This window comes from Moesziomyces antarcticus (assembly GCF_000747765.1).
Source record: "Moesziomyces antarcticus DNA, scaffold: scaffold_v10012, strain JCM 10317, whole genome shotgun sequence".
In the NCBI taxonomy this organism is placed as follows: Eukaryota; Fungi; Basidiomycota; class Ustilaginomycetes; order Ustilaginales; family Ustilaginaceae; genus Moesziomyces; species Moesziomyces antarcticus.
This window is the reverse complement of record NW_014638998.1, coordinates 502,063-520,742: the sequence shown is the minus strand read 5'-3', so window position 1 is coordinate 520,742 and position 18,680 is coordinate 502,063. Positions and strand designations below refer to the sequence as shown.

The 18,680-nt window shown below is 60.6% G+C and overlaps 6 protein-coding genes and 2 non-coding genes across 8 annotated transcripts; 4 read left to right on the top strand and 4 right to left on the bottom strand.

Moving 5' to 3' along the window:
• Window positions 1–413: 413 nt before the first annotated feature.
• On the top strand, window positions 414–1,718 carry PAN0_012d4583 (uncharacterized protein; the record flags this gene model as incomplete). Its single annotated transcript, XM_014800120.1, has 1 exon — window positions 414–1,718. The coding sequence occupies one exon, from the start codon at window positions 414–416 to the stop codon at window positions 1,716–1,718; it is 1,305 nt and encodes a 434-aa protein (XP_014655606.1).
• Window positions 1,719–2,098: 380 nt separating this feature from the next.
• PAN0_012c4582 (uncharacterized protein) lies at window positions 2,099–2,644 on the bottom strand (the record flags this gene model as incomplete). Its single annotated transcript, XM_014800119.1, has 1 exon — window positions 2,099–2,644. One exon carries the CDS (start codon window positions 2,642–2,644, stop codon window positions 2,099–2,101), a length of 546 nt encoding a protein of 181 aa, XP_014655605.1.
• A 183-nt stretch (window positions 2,645–2,827) lies between these two features.
• PAN0_t012c0009 lies at window positions 2,828–2,899 on the bottom strand. The gene has a single exon. It is a non-coding gene; the product is annotated as a tRNA-Thr (tRNA).
• A 663-nt stretch (window positions 2,900–3,562) lies between these two features.
• Window positions 3,563–5,902, top strand: PAN0_012d4581 (glycoside hydrolase; the record flags this gene model as incomplete). Its single annotated transcript, XM_014800118.1, has 1 exon — window positions 3,563–5,902. One exon carries the CDS (start codon window positions 3,563–3,565, stop codon window positions 5,900–5,902), a length of 2,340 nt encoding a protein of 779 aa, XP_014655604.1.
• Window positions 5,903–6,107: 205 nt separating this feature from the next.
• Window positions 6,108–6,179, top strand: PAN0_t012d0008. The gene has a single exon. It is a non-coding gene; the product is annotated as a tRNA-Thr (tRNA).
• A 222-nt stretch (window positions 6,180–6,401) lies between these two features.
• On the bottom strand, window positions 6,402–12,200 carry PAN0_012c4580 (uncharacterized protein; the record flags this gene model as incomplete). The annotated part of the gene is made up of 5 exons (XM_014800117.1): window positions 6,402–7,950; window positions 8,031–8,172; window positions 8,409–8,598; window positions 8,944–9,010; window positions 9,361–12,200. 5 exons carry the CDS (start codon window positions 12,198–12,200, stop codon window positions 6,402–6,404), a joined length of 4,788 nt encoding a protein of 1,595 aa, XP_014655603.1.
• A 987-nt stretch (window positions 12,201–13,187) lies between these two features.
• Window positions 13,188–16,298, bottom strand: PAN0_012c4579 (uncharacterized protein; the record flags this gene model as incomplete). Its single annotated transcript, XM_014800116.1, has 1 exon — window positions 13,188–16,298. The coding sequence occupies one exon, from the start codon at window positions 16,296–16,298 to the stop codon at window positions 13,188–13,190; it is 3,111 nt and encodes a 1,036-aa protein (XP_014655602.1).
• A 1,689-nt stretch (window positions 16,299–17,987) lies between these two features.
• PAN0_012d4578 (protein bli-3) lies at window positions 17,988–18,599 on the top strand (the record flags this gene model as incomplete). The annotated part of the gene is made up of 1 exon (XM_014800115.1): window positions 17,988–18,599. The coding sequence occupies one exon, from the start codon at window positions 17,988–17,990 to the stop codon at window positions 18,597–18,599; it is 612 nt and encodes a 203-aa protein (XP_014655601.1).
• Window positions 18,600–18,680: the final 81 nt, after the last annotated feature.

The window sequence follows — 18,680 nt, the reverse complement described above, 5'->3', positions numbered from 1 at the left end:
CATGTTTGAGTTGGTGTGAGCGTGTGTCGAAGAGGTAGACGAAGAAGAAGCAGCAAAAGCAGCAGTCGGGGTCGGTTGTGGAGGATAGCGGTTGGAGTGTGCATGCAGCGGGCCCTGTGAGACTCGGTCCAAGCGTGCCTGCACCGGCACTTGCCCGATGATCGGGCGATAACCGCTGCGAACTTGTTTTACCCGACTGCCGAGTTTGGGAGGAAAATGCGAAATTTGGGTGCAACGGGAAAAAAAGTTGCGGAAGGCGGTTCACAGCAGAAGTTGGCCTCCAGCTACGCTTGTCCTTCCCTTCTCCGCACTTGTCTCCTGGTCTGGAAGAAGCAGGAACGCACCGGGTTCGTTCCCGCCCACTTTGATCTATTCCAAGTCACTCAGCTCCGAACTGCACATTCTCGACCATCATGGGACTTTCAGGCCCCAAACAGAAGCAGCGGCTGGTGGGCTCCGCCAGCACGCGCAACACCGCCTGGCTCAACGATGCAGCGGCGCCCGGTCAACGCATGCTGGCGCAGATGGGCTGGTCTGCAGGCCAGAGCCTGGGTCTAACCATGCCCGGTCTCACCGAGAACCTCAAGGTCGCGTACAAGATGGACAACAAGGGCATTGGAGCGCAGCGACACGAGCGAGAGGCGAGAGCCAACGGCAAAGACATCTGGGTCGGTGGTGGTGGCGACCTCGGCAGCCTGTTCGAGCGCCTCAACGCCGCCAACGCTGCCTCTACATCGAGCTCTGCAGCTGCGTCCTCTCCTTCAAGCGAAGCGGAGAGCGATGGCGACAAGAAGAGCAAGAAGAGCAAGAAGGACTCGAAATCCAAATCGGATAAGAAGGACAAGAAGTCCAAAAAGGAGCGAAAGGACAAGGCAGCTTCTGCCTCCGACGAATCGAGCAGCGACAAGTCCAAGAAGAAGCGCAAGCGTGATGCAGACGCAACAACATCCGACGACAAGCGCAAGAAGGACAAGAAGGACAAGAAAGATAGGAAGGAAAAGACATCCGATTCGAAGAAGAGCAAGCGATCCTCGAAAGAGGCCAAGGAGGAAGCTGCTGCAGTAGTTGCCGAGATCACGCCGGAAGTGGTGGCGGTGCGACCCGTCAGGTTAGCGCACCGCGCCAAGTTCCTGCGCGCCAAGCGCATGGTGTCGGCCTCGGACCTGGCGAGCGTCAATGAGATTCTGGGCATCGCCTCGACTCCATCCTCATCCGCAGCAGGTACACCAGGCACTGCCACACCGACATCTGCAACCCCAAAGACATATCCAGGTCCCAGCGGAAGCGAGATTGTCTTGATCGACGTCGACCGGCGACTCGAGGCGGAGAAGGACGCGCAATCCGAGTCCGAATCGTCATCAGACGAGGAAGACGCCAAGCAAAAGAAGAAAAACAGCAAGAAGGACAAGAAGGACAAGAAGGATAAAAAGGACAAGGATGAAAAGAAGAAGTCCAAGAAGCGCAAGGCAAGCGGTGCTGTCGAAGAAGAGTCTGCGTCTGGAAGCCAAGCCAGCGCTGAAGCTGCTGCTGCAGCTGCGGCGGAGGCGGTGGCGGCGGAAGAGAAGGAAAAGTCGACGCAGATCGGCACCAACTCGCAAGGGCTGTTCGTGTTCGAGTACCTCAATCGGCGTCTGATGATCCGCAAGGCGCAGATTGCCAAGCAGAAAAAGGCCGAGCAGGAGGCCATCTTTGCGCGCGCCGCTCGCGTTGGCGCCTAGCCTTGTGCAATCGACGCACCTCAATTCATGTACTTTATACCCTCGTCTCTGCATAGCTTTGTCTGCACATCGTCATCGATGGCTGTGTGTGATGGTTCCGGATGTGTGGCGGCTCGATGGAAGCGGGTGCTCTGAACATTCGAAGGGAATTTCAGGCCCCCTTTTACGAGCCAATTTATTGCAGCTTTGGGTCACGGCCTAAAAAGACGCCGGCCCCTTCCGTGTCCTTAGCCTTGCTATTCACGCCATTTGTTGCCTCCCAAGCACGCTCTGCTTAGCGACGCTTCGTGGGAGCGCACGAATTTTGCATTTCCAGACTGAAAAGAGGGGGGATGGGAAGCGGGACAGGTCAAAAGCTCCATTTGTTGGACACGCCAGTCCTAATGGTCGCCACGGCTTGAGGCGTACTTGTCCTTGAGCTCATGCATGCCTGCTACGCCCGCTTCGTGTGCACGTTCGGCGGCGGCCTGCAGATCGTACTTGAGCATTTCGCGGTCTGTCGACGTGAGGCCATCGCCTGCCCGTGCGTCCGTGGAACTCCTCAGCGATCCGCGCAGACCCTTTTCTGCATTCTCGACGGCGCCGAGATTGTGTTCGAGCTGCTGTCGTGCAGTGATGTATGCAACACCCGTTCCGGCCAGCAATCCAGACAGGTAGCTTGCGTTTTTGGAAAGGTTGAGTGCCTTGCGCGAGATGAAGGCCGAGATCACGCCTCCGCCCAGGCCGAGCAGGATACCGCGCATCTGAGCTGCACGGTTGGCCGCGCCGACTTCCGCAACGGGAAGAGGTGGGTGCTCCGTGGGGTCTAGCTTGCCGGCATTGCGACCGAGCAGAACGCGCGAGTGCGAGGGGCCGCCCAAATCGCCGGATACGCTGCCGCCGTGGTTCGGTGGCGGGTTGGCGTTGCTCGACGTCGACGATGACATGGTGACGACGCTTGATGTGTCCAAAGCAAAAGGTCGTGAGTTCGATGGGAAGACGGCGTCGGGACAGACGGTCGATGCTGAAGAGTGGCAGGCGTTGCTCAGCACTTTTGCCTCCACATGGTCAGCCGACACCATGGCCGAGTCCCGATGGGAAGCAGGAACGGCTAAAAAAAAAAAAAGGGCTGCCTCCTAGCCGACTCGAACGACTGACCTCTTCATTACTAGTGAAGTGCTCTACCGCTGAGCTAAGGAGGCGAGGGATGTTAAGGCGGAACAGTATTGTAGCCACGAACGCTCTGCAGCGAGCTGCCCCTTGAAGCGGTTTTGGCAGAGCTGAGAGGCGTGGCATCCGTGGAGGAAAAAAGCGGGGGAGAGACGTCAGCTGGACTTGCGATCAGGTGTTGAAGCGCTCGGGCGAGTTTCGGACAGAACGCGTGCCGAGCAACGAAGCTATGTTCAAAGTGACGAGAGCGACGGCAACGGAGCGTGGCGTCGGGATGTGGCAGGTGGCGAGATCGATTAGGCCCTGTCGACCAACGCGGCGCGGGCCAGGCAAAAGGCGCACATTCGCTGAATTCAGACGCGAGGTGGACAGAGTTTCAGGCACTGGTCATGCGTGGCGACTGGCAAGAGTGGCTGCTATCGGATTGCAAGGATTCCGAAAGTTTCGCCGTCGTCTGGCGCAAAGCTCGCTTCGCAGGGCACAAAGACCTCCGTGGGGTTCAGAGGAGGGGCGGGAAGAGGAGCAACGCAGGGTTCGATTTCTTCTCGTCAGGCCGGGCCAGACCAGGCCAAGCCAGGGTGGCGAGCGGGGAGTCGCGTTTCGAACTTGCAGCAAGAAAGTGAGAGAGAGAGTCTGGCTGGATGCGGGGGCCCAAATGCACAATCAATCACCAGCTCGAGCACGAGCCAACGCAGATGCACAAGCTCGCTTTTGGCCGCAACAATTTCCACACCCAACACTCGGCTCCTCCACCCAGCCAACCAACCGAACAACCGCAATTCTTCGCTTCGCCTCGCTGCACCTCACTCGGCTCGCCCGACGGTGGCGACTCGAACTCGTTCCTCACAGAGCTTGGCCCTTATAATCAGGTCCTGCTCTTCGTACCTGTCCGCTCTTTCCCAAGACCACACAACCAGAACCTGTCAGGTCTCACGATTCACAGCATGTCGGCCGCTTCATCCTCGTCCGTCGCGGCGCCGCCCGACTACACCAAGGCTACTGATGGCACCGGCGTCATCGGCGGTGATCCGTGGCTCGAGCCCTTTGCGCCCGCGCTGCGAGAGCGATACGCGCTCTACCAAGACTGGAAGAACAAGATCAGTGTCTCCGAAGGCGGCCTCGAGGCCTTCTCGGGCTCCTACCGCAACATGGGCTTCCAGGTGGATCCCAAGACACAAGCCGTCACCTACACCGAATGGGCGCCCAACGCCGTCGAGGCGGCGCTCATCGGCGACTTCAACAACTGGTCGCGCGATTCGCACAAGATGACCAAGGACGACTACGGCAAGTGGCACATCACCATCCCTCCGCTCGCCAACGCCACCTGCGCCATCCCGCACGACTCCAAGCTCAAGATCTCCATGCTGCTGCCCTCGGGCGAGCGCATCGAGCGTCTGCCCGCATGGATTCTCCGCGTCACGCAGGATTTGAACGTTTCGCCCGTGTACGACGCGCGCTTCTGGAACCCGCCCAAGGAAGAGCGCTACACCATCAAGAACCCCAAGCCGCCGAAGCCCGACAACATCAAGGTGTACGAAGCACACGTCGGCATCGCCACCCCCGAGGCGCGCGTCGGCCAGTTCAAGGAATTCACAAAGAACGTCCTGCCGCGCATCAAGGAGCTCGGCTACAACACCATCCAGCTCATGGCCATCCAGGAGCACGCCTACTACGCCTCGTTTGGCTACCAGGTCACCAACTTCTTCGCCGCCAGCAGCAGGTACGGCAACCCCGAGGACCTCAAGGAGCTCATCGACGTTGCGCATTCCATGGGCATCACCGTACTCCTCGACATCGTCCACTCGCACGCGTGCAAGAACGTGCTCGACGGCCTCAACATGTTTGACGGCACCGATCACCTCTACTTCCACGAGGGTGCCAAGGGCAGGCACGAGCTCTGGGACTCGCGCCTCTTCAACTACGGCCACCACGAGGTGCTGCGCTTCCTGCTTAGCAACTGCCTCTTCTGGATGGAGGAGTACGGATTCGATGGATTCCGCTTCGACGGCGTCACCTCCATGCTCTACACGCACCACGGCATCGGCACCGGATTCAGCGGCGGCTACCACGAGTACTTTGGCCCTTCCGTCGACGTCGAGGCCGTCGTCTACCTCATGCTCGCCAACGACATGATTCACAAGTACAACCCAAACGCCATCACCATCGCCGAGGACGTCTCGGGCATGCCTGCGCTGTGCCGACCCGTCTCGGAGGGCGGTGTTGGCTTCGACTACCGCCTCTCGATGGCCGTACCGGACATGTGGATCAAGCTACTCAAGGAAAAGTCGGACGAGGACTGGGACTTTGGCAACATCTGCTTCACGCTCACCAACCGTCGTCATCTGGAAAAGTCGATCGCCTATGCCGAGTCGCACGACCAGGCGCTCGTCGGTGACAAGACGCTTGCCTTCTGGCTCATGGACAAGGAGATGTACACCAACATGTCGGACCTCACCGAGCGCACCGCCATCATCGACCGCGGCCTGGCGTACCACAAGATGATCCGTCTCATCACACATGCGCTTGGCGGCGAGGGCTACCTCAACTTTATCGGCAACGAGTTTGGTCATCCCGAGTGGCTCGACTTCCCGCGCGAGGGCAACGGCAACTCGTTCCACTATGCGCGTCGCCAGTTCAACCTCGTCGACGACCACCTGCTGAGGTACCAGTATCTGTACGCATTCGACGCCGCCATGAACAATGCCGAGGGCAAGTACAAGTGGCTCGCGAGCTCGCAGGCGTATATCTCGCTCAAGCACGAGTCGGACCGCGTCGTGGCATTCGAGCGTGCCGGCCTGCTGTTCGTGTTCAACTGGCACGCCAACAACTCCTACACCGACTACAGGATCGGCGTGGATGTACCAGGAAAGTACAAGGTGCTGCTCGACACCGATGCAAAGGAGCTCGGTGGCCATGCAAGGATCGACCACAACACAGAGTGGTTCACTACCGACATGGAGTGGAACGGTCGCCGAAACTTTGTGCAGCTCTACCTTCCCAGCCGATCCGCCATCGTGCTCTACCGCGCCGATTAGATGGTGCTTCTGTCGTGACATATGTATATAGCAAGACACAATCCACAGTCGTTTCGTCCAGGGCTTCCCGCAACAGCAGTGAGGACAGCGTGCTGAGGCAAACCTATGCCAATTCATGTGCGCCGAGAAGACGACAGCACAGGCTGTGGGATGACGAGCCAAACAAAGCATATATGTATGCAATGCTTATTGAATCTTGTATCGCGCCTCCTTAGCTCAGCGGTAGAGCACTTCACTAGTAATGAAGAGGTCAGTCGTTCGAGTCGGCTAGGAGGCATCTTTTTTTCTTGTTTTTTCTCTTGTTTTTTTTCGGCTCTCCATATCGAGATGCTCCCCGACAAGACTCACTCAGCGGATTGTTCTTAGAACCCCTCGCCTGCGCTCCTTAACGGAATGTCATTGGTTGTACGTAGCTGAAGCGGAAGGACATTTCAGGAGAGAGAGTGGCGAGGCGATACCAGAACTCAAAGTTGCTGAGCAGTGTGGGTGACAAGCCGGGCTAGTTTTCGGGCTGATCGACTTGCTTCTTGTGCTTCTTCTGCACCGGCTCCACAGCAGCGTCGTCGCGAGTGCGCTTTCGCTGCGAGTCAGCATGGTCGATGCTTCCTATGTAGCTAAGCGGCGTATTGCGCTCGGGCAGGCAGCAACCACAGCTGTTGGTGCGACCAATAAAGTGCAATGCATGCGTGCTCGAACGAGTAGCTACAAAGCCAGGAAGATCTTGTGGCCCGTACCATCCCACCGCCGGATGCTCCCGGAACGTAGCCAGGATGAGCAGCGTGCTGCCTTTGACCGTGATTGTGGACTGGCTCTTATTGATGTACACCACCCTGTCGAGGCGCCAAATGTTATCGATGCTGACAACGTCCCTAATGGCGCTGGAAATGTTGTCGATAGTCTCTTCAGTAGGTCCGGAGATATTGTAGATCTTGAGCACAGTGCTGCGCTTGCGCAGTGGAGCCGCACTGCTCACCAGCTCCATCGGCCTTCCATTCCAGGTGAGTTCGAGCGTCGCAGCCTGGACGTAGTCGGCAAGAACATTGAAGTGGATCTGCACAAATCGCTCCCTGCCCGAAGCAGGCGGTAGAGAGATGGAACACTCTTCCAGGTGGAATTTTTCCTCGAGTAGCATGTTGATGATCTTGGAGATGAGCTTCCCCTCGTCTCCCGCGGTGGGAAGGGCTTCGAAGCGCCACCGACGCGAGCCGGGCACCATACCTGCAACCAACGGATCCGTCAGCTCCGAAGGAGGAAAGGGGATGCTGACTTTACCGTCGGGAGGGTAGATGAGCGTGTGCTCGATTGTCGCCATGTCATAGTCGTCGTGATCATCGGCGTCGGCTTGAACTCGGGTCGTCTCTTCGTTGTCCTTGCGCATGACGCGCTCGTAGTCGGCAAGCGCGTCGGCTGCGTCGTTCCCGTCGCCGACATCGCGCTCGGGCGACTCATCTTGAGTTTCTTCCGCAACGACGCTGGCATCCTCGCGCTCGTGGCCATCAACTCGAGCACTGCCGGCATCGGAGGCGACGGCAGGCGATGCAGACCGACGTTGAGTGCTCGCCTTGTGGCTGGTGATGCCCGCAGGCGAAGTTCCAACAGCACTAGGCACAGGCTCGGAACGAGCGACGGCAGCTGTTGGTACTGGTTCTGCAGGACGATGCTTAGCCACGGGAACAACCTCGTCTGTCACAGCGGCAGGCTGCTGGCGAGCCTGTGTCGTCTCACCATGCTTGACAGGAGACACAGCCCGGCGATGAACAGCAGCTTGCTGAGGGGCTGGTGAAGCCACGTTGAGCGACTCCGCTTGCTGGACGCGTTGCTGACCGTTCAGGTGAGCTTGTGCTTGAGCTTCGACTCGGGCTTGGGCTTCAGCTCGGGCTTGAGCTTCTGCTTGGGCTCGGGCTCGGGCTTGTCTGTGAGCTTGGGCTTGGGCTTGGGCTTGTCTTTGAGCTTGAGCTTGGGCTTGGGCTTGGGCTTGGGCTTGGGCTTGGGCTTGGGCTTGGTCTCTAGCTTGCTGCTGCTGGGCATACCACTGCTGGTTAGCACTGCTGGTTAGCGTCCGACATTGTGAATCAATACAGGTGACAAAAAAGGCGCAATGACCAGCGAATGACGGCGCTCTTTATACACGCGGGTAACAGTGCTTGCAGCGAGTTGCGAGGTGAAAGCTTCTGATCGTGGCTGCTCGCCAAGAGGCCCGACCTTCGAAATGAGGGCTTTGGTCGCTTGGGTGGGCGGATGTTGCTTCCCCGTTTGCCGCTTGGACCACGCTGCAGGTTGATGAAGTCAGATCGACAAGGTTCTTGCATCGCCCGAGCCTCGCGTATCGATGTTGCAACTGCTTGATTTCAACTGTCATCATGCTCATCGACAAGCTTTCTTTCTCGCATCGCTGGCCTTGTTGCGCCTGGAGCTGTGTGACACGAGCTCGGATCGGCCCTCACACGACCTTCCCACTTCTACCCACCCGCAGCCGGCGAGATTCAATGTGACATTTGCAAAGTACATAAGCCAGTTAAAGCCGCACAGTCTTCTTCTTCTTCTTCTTCTTCTTCTTCTTCTTTAGTTGTGCGCTCCGCTTTTTTGGGAGCATCCGGCGTGGTTGGTCTTGCGGAGAGACAGTCGCCGGGTTTTTGGGGATCCTGTGCCGTATCCTCTTGCGGGCAAGGGGAGGGAGGATCCCCATAGTTGCTGAGCTGCGAGAGGGTCGAAAGCACAGGCACTGGCGTTCAGCTCGCTTGGATCACAAAGGGCATCCGAGACGGCCTGAGCGCCATTGTCTGCTGCATGTCGTCAACCTGATCAACGCCACGCCTGTACATCTGACGACTGAACAAAGCCTCTTGACTCCACGCCAGCCACTGGAGAAAGGGCAGCCAAAAACGCCGACATGCCTTCTGCGCAAAAGTCGGGCTGATCAACGCTCCACATGTACATGTCGTTAAGCATCCTCTCTTGCAAGTGCTTCCTTCGATCGCACCAAGCCACATTTGCGATTCACAATCATTGATGGACTTGACCATGTTCGCAATTGCACATACCATCAACGTCTCCACAAGATCCATTGACTTGCAACGAGCTATGGCCAAGAGGAAGATCAAAAGACACCTTGATGTTGAGATCAAGTTGAGGCCATTCAACAAGCAGAAATCTGTCTGGCGCTCAATTGTTCCCCCCCGCCCCCGCGCCACCGCAAAGAATCACTTCCACCGTCGCACAGTTTTAGGACCGTTGACAGGACCCTTGCAATCTTGTGGTGCGACTTGGGAATCCGGTGCAAGATTCACCTCCTCCCTGTTCACTTCGCCGTCCCTCGTGCATCAAGAGCGTCCCACACACTACTCATCCTTCATCATTACTTTCCTCCTCGGCCTCGCATTCCCTTACCCGCTAGTTCAAAACCGTGCACACAAACCATGCCGACGATTACGACTTCCTTTGCATTCATCTAGACCTACTTGGCGGCATTGTGACGGAGCCGTTCGTGGCGGAGCATGGCGTCCTTGCGGCTGAAATTGGCACCGCACTCTTTGCACTTCCACTCCACCACCGCCGTCGACTTTTTCGGATCCACCTCTTTGCCCAGTACCACGCACGCATCCAGACTCAACTTGCCGTCGCGCACAAAGCCGGCCTCTTCGCGCGCGTGGATCGTCTCGCGATGGCGCGCCAGATCGTACGGCCGGTGGAAGGCCGTTTGACACTCGGCTCCCGTGATCGGCGAGATATAGTCGCACTTGGTAGTCCCGTCCCCTGCAACGCTCGTGAGCGCTTTTGCGGCGGCCAGAGTTGTCGTCGCCGTACCGCCTTTGTCTTTGCGTGCTGCAGAGCGCTTCGAGGCCGCACTGTCTGGGGAGCCGTCTTCGTAGTCAGATTCGTTGCCACCGCCACTCGCACTGTTGGTGCCCGTGGAGGAAGACTCATCCCCACCACTGGCATCCATGCGCTCGTCGCGCAGTGGTGCACCAGCACTGCCAGGCGCCAGGGTCCCAGGTGGAGGCAAGGCGGCGGGAGTCGCGCTGGCGTTGGCGGTGGCGGCGGGGATGGGAGCACCGCCACTTGGCTGGCGGGACGTAAGCAGCGGAGGTGGAGCACTGATCTCGGGGGCCGGCGCTTCGTGCTTGCCGCGGTGACCGGTGGTCTGCGCCGAGGAGCGGATGGAGGGGCTGATGCTGCCGTCGTCTTGACTGCGCGCGACGCCGCCGCTGCCGCCGGGCACGCTGAGGCCGCTCTCCTGGCTGCCGGGGATGTAGCCGTAGCCGCCGAGCGCGCCAGGCACGTGTGCACGCGAAGGTCGCTCATCCATACGCCCAGACGCATGCCGGCCGTACCGGTCGGTATCGTCCACATCTTCGGACGAAGACTGATGCTGGCCCAGACTCGGCCGATGCGCATTGCGGGCATCGTGCTGTGCGTAGTGGGCGTGGGGTGATGTTGAATGCGGATGCGCGCGGCCGTAAGGCGGATAGGCATGGTGCGGGTGCGGCTGATGATGCGCGGCGTGGCGCGGATGGTACTCGGCGCCCTGGCGGTGCTGAAGGCCGCGTCGGCCGTATCTGTCGTCGTCCGAGTCGCTGCTGGAGGCCGAGACGTCGGAGAAGCGGGGCTGGTTCATGTGCGCTGGACGGAAGGCCCAGGGCTCGGTACGCACGTGCGACCAGGCGCCGCTGCCAGAGCTCGAAGTGCGTTCTTTGCCCAAGAGCGGGCGTGTGAGCATGGAGGGCGAGTGGGAGGAGCGGCCGTCGCCCTTGACGGGATAGTTGAGGTAGAGGCTGCTGGGACCGCCGCGGATCATGCTGGGGCGCATGTTGGGCGGATAGTAGGGGCGTTCGTCCTCGTCGTCGTCGGTGGAGATGGTGTCGCCACTGTCGACGGGGCTGAAGAGGCTGCTTTGGGAGCCGGACTCTTGGCTGGCTGATCCACGGCCGTCGCTGTGATTGAGATAGGGCGAGCGACCGGCGGGGCTCTGATGCACGCTGGGACCCGGGCGCTTCTGGTAGTGATGCGGACGGGCGGTGTCGTTGCGAGTCATGGCGACAGGGCGTGCTGCGTACACGGCTTCGTCTGTGGAGGAGCGTGCGCGCGGAACATTGTGCTGTGAGGGCATACGTGGAGTTTGAGCGCCTGCAGAGGCGCGCATGGGAGCTAGCTTTGCGTCGGAGAGGCCCGGGGGCACGGATGCAAAGAGGCTGGGCATCTTGCCGAGGCCCGAGTGAGAGAGCTGGTTTTCGACGTGGTCGTAATCGAGGAAGGCCTGCTGCGGGCTGACGGTGAGACCGCTGGACTCGCGCTTGAGCGGACGACGAAGTTCGGCGTAGTTTGCACTGATGGTAGGCTCGGTGGAGGGCATGGAGACGGGACCTCCGCGTTGAGCGAGCAGGCTCTGGGAGAGTGCGGGGGGCGGCATGTAGGGGCGTGGTTGCGAAGGCTGAGAATGTTGGGAGGACTGCGACTGGCGAGCCCAGTCGGGGAGGATGTTTTGGGAGTGACGTGCGGGAGGATAGGACATGGCGCCGAAGCCTTGGTCGATGTTGCCAGACTTTGTGCGCATGTCGGAGGAGCGCTGGCTGAGGAGATGCGGCATGTCTTCGTCTGCGGTGGGGGTCTCCTGGGGCGTGGCTCTGCCATTGTGACTGGAGTGGCTGCGGGAACGGGAGCCGCCAATGTCGTAGTCTGGGAAGAGGCTAAAGGAGGGGGCGACGCCAGCCTGCATGGGGTCGCTGGAAGCAGAGAGCGGGCTGGTCTGCATGTCGTTGTGGCTGGGAGTGTAGTCTTGCTTTTGGAGGATGTCGCGGAGGGGACCTTTGAAGGCGCGGGTGTCGACGCCGGCGAGCTCTGCGCGGATCTGGGCCTTTACGCGTTCCTGCTGCTCGCGGGTCATGGCCGCGGTGGAAGCTGGGGAAGGCAAGGCGGAAGATGAAGCGGTGCGGTCGTAGAGAGGCAGCGAGTCGCCGAGGGAGAGATCGTGCATGGGAGCGCCGAGGCTGCCGCTGGGCGGCGAGATGCGTTGGTTGGGAGCGTGTGCGTGGCGTGAGGTGGTGGTGGTGGTGGTGGTGGGAGGATGGGCGAACGCGTCGCTCCTCTGACGCTTGCGGCGCGGGCCGGCAGCATCGTTGAAAGCGTCAGGAGCGGGTGGAGCGCCATCGTCGAATGCGGGAGACTGCCTGGGCGAGCGATGCTTTGTGAAGGAGTTGGGTGGAGGGAGCTGTGCGGTTGCGGAAGGGAGGGGCCTTAGGGATTCGCGAGCTGCCGAGGGCGCAGGATCGTCAAAGAGGATAAAGTCCTTCTGCGCGGACATGTTGTGGGAGAGCACGCAGGGCAGCTAGGCCCGAACGGCGTAGGGTGGGGGCGCTGCGAAGGTGGACCAAGTGGAAGCGGCCTCAGGATGTCATGGAGCGGAGTCGAGTGCTGAGGTATATGCGGGTTGTAGTCTGTTCCTTTGACGGCGAGCGAAAGATGATGTTGGATGAGGAGGAGTTGGTGGTACACGAGAAGGCGAAGCGTTGGTGATGGCGTGTGTGTCCAAGCGGTGCTGAACCGATGATCCTCTCCCCTCCTCTCTGCTAGATTGGACGGCTGAGGCGTGAGAGTGTGTGAGAGAGAGAGTGTGTGCGTGTGACAAAGGTGTGTCGCTCTCTGGGTGAGGCAGAGAAGCAGCCGGAAGAGTGCCGGTGTTGTGCCTGCATGCGCTGCGCTCTGCTTCCCGAACCAAAAAAAAAGGGCGGCTACACCACACAGCTGGACAGGTGGAGGGGCGGTGCTGTCGGTCGCTGCAGCAATGCGGTCACTCTTCTCACTTAGCGAGCTCATGCAGTCCGTCACTCTCTCTCTCTCTTTTTCTTTCTGGCCTAAAGTCACCCGGATCCTCATTTCGTACCACAGATACGGTAGCGCCTTGCTGCCCTTCACTTATTCGGGACGTCTGCTTGAGATTGACAGAGGCGCGGAGAGAGAGAGAGAGGGGACAACTCTGATGAAGCGAAAGGCGAGGCGAGGGAAGGGAGGATGTGCAGCATGCCCGGCTGCATCGAGGCGTGCACCACGTAATCCGAGCCTCGGCGCCGCCTCTGCTCCAACACCGCTCGGATGCACCAAAAAGCCGCCGCCGATGCCGGCTGCCAATCGCCCCTGCACCCCGCGCTTCTCCTCGCCCACTCTAACACCGACCCCCCAAAAATAATTGCGCTTCTTCTTCCCCCATCGGCTCCCCGATTCCACACTCAGCGCCGTCACAGAACCAAAGATGCGGGGGGTATCATTGCAGACCAATGCTAGCGAGGGGCGACTACTGCGACGCATCCGCCTCGTTGAACAGCACATTGAGCGCCTTGAGGCCCTTGGCAACCCCATACGACGCACTCGCCATACTCGACTTGGTGCTCTTGTCGAACGTCGGATGGCTCTGCATCTCGCTCAGCTGGTCGCAGTTGTCCGTCAGCTCGTCCAGGATGCGCTCGCCCTCGGCACGACTCTTGGCAGGCAGGTTGCCCTTGGAGATCGCCACAATCGACGACACGATCGTCGTGATCTGCGTGAGGTTCTCGCTCAGCTGCACACCCTGCGCCCCTTCGCGGATCGCAGACAGCAGCGCCTGGATCGAATGCACAATCGCCTCGGTCTGCACCTCGATGTAGTTGCGCAGCTCCGTCCAATTCTCCTCGCCCGAGTGGCTGCCGAACCCGCTGCCGCTCGCAGAAGTCGTCGTGTGCAGGCTGTCGTACGTCTCGGATCGCTGCACCTGGCTATCGCTCGTCTGCGGCGACCCCGTCACCGCTGCGCCACCGTTGATGCCGCCACCCACATCCTTGCTGCCACTTACGGCTGCTGCTGCTGCTGCTGCCGCGGTCCCCGACGAGGACGACGTCGAAACGTCCGCCATGTATCGCTTGGCTCCGTCCAGGTTGGGCATCTCGGGCATTGCAGCCATGCTGGGCGTGCTGAGGTTGGCACCGGCGCTGCCCGTGGACGAGAACGAGGTGGCACGGCTGCGCCACTGGCTGTCGCCCCCGGACTCCTTGCGGATGGTCTCGGCCTTGTATCCGATGGGCGAGTAGCGCCCCATGGTGGGGCTGTTGCGGATGCGCGGCGAGAAGCGATCGTCGCTCGGGTTGAGGCTCGCAAAGCTAAACGTGTTGGCCGTGTTGGGCGACAGCGTGGCGCTTGCATCGCGACTCGCCGCCTGCGCATTGATGTGCAGCGGCTTGAGCCGCCCCGCCGCCGCCGCGTCCTCGCCCAACCTCGCCTGGAACTCGTCCGCCTCGCTCTTGCTCGCCTTGCGCACCTTGAGCAGCTTCACCAGATCCACAATCGTCGCCGACACGTGGCTCGCCGCCGCATCCAGCAGACTCACGGGCGACAGGCCGTGCGACGACGCATGGTTGCGACACGCCGTCATGAGGTTGTTGAGCGTGGCCGAGCACTTGGACTTGAGCGCCATCAGCTGCTCCTGCTCGTCGCTCGACAGCTCCGCCGCGTTGGCAGGCACCTGCTCGTACTTGGCCACGTCGTCCGTGACGAGCGTCGTGGCGAGCACCACCGTCTTCATCGAGAGCAGCACGTTGCCCGGCGTCTTGGATCGCGCCGCTGCGAGCAGTTCGTCGATCGAGCTCTGGAACGCCGTGAGGTTGACGTCGGCGATCGCGCCTCGCTCCGACGCGGCCAGGAAATCGTCCGCCTTGGGCGGCTGCACGTACAGCTGCGAGGTGGCTTTGAGATTGCGCAGCTCCGTCTTGGCCGTCTCGTAGAGCCGCTTGTAGTTGGCCATCTGCGCGTTGAGGTCCTTGATCACCGTCACGTCGTTGTCGCGATCCGCCTGCATCTCGTCGTGGCGTGCCGAAAGCTCGCGAAGCTCCTCGAGCAGCGTGCTCACCTCTTGCTTGAGTTCGCCCACCACCTCGGCTTGCTGCGCATGCTCCTTCTGCAGCGCCTCAAAGTCGGCGGGCCCGCCGACGTTGGCGCGTTCGGCGAGCTCCCTCCTCACCGACTCGAGCTCCGAGTCCTTTTGCGATGCCAGCTCGCGGTGTTGGTCGCGTTGGTCGTCGTGCTTCTGCTTGGCTTCGTCGAGCTCTTTGCGCAGCTGGCTCAGCTGGCGGTCGAGCTCTTCGTTGCGGCCGGCGAGCTCGTCTGCGTTGCGCACGCGCGTGCCTGCCTCGGCCACCTGCGCTTCGAGCGAGCTGACCTGCTGTTGCAGCTTGGCGATGCGCAGTTCGTAGTCGGAGCGCATCTTTTCGAGCATGGCCGACGAGGCGTCGGACGACTCGAACGCGCTGGAGCGGCCGAGGTTGGGGCTGGCGATGCTGCCTGCGACGGTGGAGCCGGTGTATCCGTTGAAGAAGCCGGTGCCTACGCTGCTCGCCTGGCTGTACATGGTGCTGCGGTTGTCGGGGATGCCGTTGAGGCCGTTGGAGCCGATCGAGTCGCGCAGCGGCGACGACACCCTCTCGGAGGCGGCGTCGGTGTCGGCGCTGCGCAGGCCCGACTTGGATGCGTTAGCCGAGTACGGCACCGCGATGTCTTCCTCGACGAGCGTGCTCTTGGCGGGCACGATGCGGTCCGAGGTGGAGGGTTGTGGTTGGCCCACCGAGTCCTTGCGTTGCAGGGCTGCTTCCGCCTCGTCGCGCATCTGCTGTTCACGTGCTCGTTCGCGTGCGATGGCCTCTGGACGGAACTCGTGCTTGAGCTCGGGAAAGCGGCGTTCGAGCTCGAAGAAGACGTCCGAGGCAAGGTCCTTGAAGCGATTCTTGGGCAAAGTGGCGAGCTTTTGGCGTGCCTGGTTGCGTTTTGGATGGAATTCGTCGCGGACGGCGAGGAAGGGCTGTGTGGTGGAGTCCTTTGCGCTGTTTTGGCGGCGCATGAGCTCGTCGTAGACGTCTGTGGAGAGCTCTGTGAACTGCTGCTTGCTGAGACGCGTGAGCTTTTCGCGTGCGTTGGAGCGTGGTGCGGTCTGTTCGACTTTGGCGAGGTGGGTGCGGAGGAAGCCGAGGAGCTCTACGTAGTGGGAGCGACCGACGCGCTTGATCTCCTCTGTGTCTGGACGTACGCGGCGAAGCCTGGAGGAGGAGGAGRGATGTGAGGAGGAGGTGGAGGAAGCGAAGGAGGCGTCGTGAGTGGTGTTGGACGACGATGGCGGATTTGTGGGCGGAGCATCGTGGAGCTGGATGGAGGGCGCAGCGTGTGGGGAAGAGTATACGCGTTGCGGCGACGCGGGCGGGAGGGAGGCTTGGTAGGAGTCGTGCGCATTGACGGCGTTGGGAGGATAGAAGCCGCCCATGGAGGAAGCGGAGGCTTGGTTGTAGCGCTGCTGCTGTTGGTGTTGCTGTCGTTGATTCATGGCGGCGGCAGGGTTGGGGCTGAAGTGCTGGTGTGGTGGTTGGGGCGGGGGTTGCATGGGCATCATGGTTGATGGGCGTGCGGCGATGGTGCACAAGATGGATGGCACCGAGCGAGCTTGGCGTCTATGTGCGGCTAGGAAGCGTGGTGCTGCCTGACAGGAGAGCACGTGGCTGGCTGTTTGGGGTAACGTGAAGAGGTCGTGCGCCAGCGCCTGAGGTTGTCGATGCGAAGATGAAACGTCGAGGCCGTCGAGGCGAGGTTGAGAGGGACGATCCGATGCGATGTGTCTCGCGATGTGCCTCGTTACCGGCGAGGAGAATTGCGGAGGGTGGTCGAGAAGTGGGATGATGATGCGGCGCAGGGGAGGCTCGAGCCGAGATGAAGGGAGGGAGGCATGGGATGGATGTGAGAGGTGGCGACGGCGATGTCAAAGAGAGAGAGAGGGGGGCCGGGGCCGCGGCAAGGTGCAGGGCGAAGCAAGCAAGCACGCTTCAGACGGCCGAGCGGACACGGCGCTGTCCTGTCGCAACGCAAATTGAAGTGGGCTCGGCGACCCTAAATTTGAGCCAGAGAAGGCAGAGAGAGACACACACACACTCGCCTACAAGCTCGAGTCAAAGCAAAGTTACATGCGCGACCCTCTGCCGGCGACACTGCCGCCCCACTGCCCGCAGACGCGCTGCTTGCAGGGTCTCTCTGCGTCTCTCTCGGAGCAAACGACGATCCGCGTGCGCGATTTGCAGGAAAAAGATGGGCTCGGCGTGCTGGCAATTTGTCTAAATTTTGCGATGCTGCCTCGCCGGTGGGCAGGTGCGCGTGCGGCTGTTCAGGAGGTCAAGCCGGACAGTCTGCAGACGCGATACCAAACGCGATGGCATTCGGACGCGGCAGCTGATTGCTCTTGGCCGAGGCAGGCGGCAGCTGGCTGTTGTCGCTCGCTCCTCGCTCCCCAGGCAACGCGACTGGAGCCGGTTGAACATTCGCTCGGTCTTTCCCCTTCAGAGCTTGCCAAGAGACGCAGGCTTGGCTACTCCGCTCTCCATGCACACCGCGAGCCAATGCAAAATCGGAAAGCCTTCCGGGCGCACGCGCTTCCTTCGCGCCCGCCTGCTGCCGAGCGTAAACACGAACCACGCTGCCGTCGTTGGTGCTGCAATGGTACGATCACAAGCGAAGCCGACGCCGATCTAGTGTCATATCACCACTGCTTCAACGACGTCATCAGCAACGCACTGCGCTCTTCCTGTATGTGCATGTGATCAAGCTTCGGTCAGGAGCAAACAAAGGCAGAGGCAGCGGTAGAAGCGGTTGGACCTGGCTTAACATCGGAAGTTTGGATCGCGATCGGCATCGCTAACAAGCAATGGCCCGATGGGAAATTTATCGTCGGCCTCCACATGCGTGTGGTTGCGCTCATCTGTCAGCCCAGCTAGCGGAGGCGCCCAACTTAGCAGCCTGTGACGACACTCTCGCCCTTGCGCCCATCCTCCTCCTCTCCGCCCCGTAGTGGCGCCATGGCACGCAATCACACCGAGGATCCCAGCTATGATTCATCGAGCGTCCAACGCGCTGCAGTCCGCTTCCTCCTGCTCCCCACGCCGGGGCAGTGCACGGCCATGAGATCACCTTGCTTGAGGCGCTTCTCTCCACCAGAGAGTGACTGCAACACGCCCGACTGAGACCTATATATCCTCGAGACTTTGCATCCTCACCATCCCGTCACCACACACGATTAACTGATCCACTGAACATCATGTCGACTACCACAGCAGCACACGACCCCACCGCGCAGGGTGCGCACTCCAAGGGCCACCAGCACACGCCTCAGGAAAAGATCGAGACGCTGCTCGACATCACCAAGACCGTCGGTACTGGTATGCTGACCACGCGCAGTCCCGACGGCAAGCTGGCGTCGCGCGCCATGGCGCCTGCCACCACCGAGGGCCTCGTCTTCTCGTTCTACATGAACACCGACTCGGGCAAGACGGACGATGTTGAGACCGACCCGCAGGTCAACGTGTCGTACTACGACCCCAAGACCACCGACTGGGTCTCCATCTCCGGTCGGGCTGTGCTCAACCGCGACCAGGCAAAGATCAAGAAGCACTGGTCCAGCTCCCTCAAGGCGTGGTTCGACGACAAGAAGGACGGAAAGCACACGGGCGACCACAGTGACCCCCGTGTGGTGATGCTCGATGTCCAGCCAGAGGAGATCAGGATCTTCAAGGCGGACGGAAAGTTGTCCGCCCTGGCTCAGACCGCAAAGGCGGCCATTAGCGGTCATGCGGCTAGCCCCGGTAAGCTGCTCATCCTTACCAGCCAGGAGATCCAGCTCGCCGCGGGTGTGTACAAGCCCCACCACTAAGGCGCCCCAAACATAATGTCAGAACGATTCTCCTAGTCCAGTGCGTGTTGAGCCAGAGAAGTGAAGAGAAGTGAAAAGTAG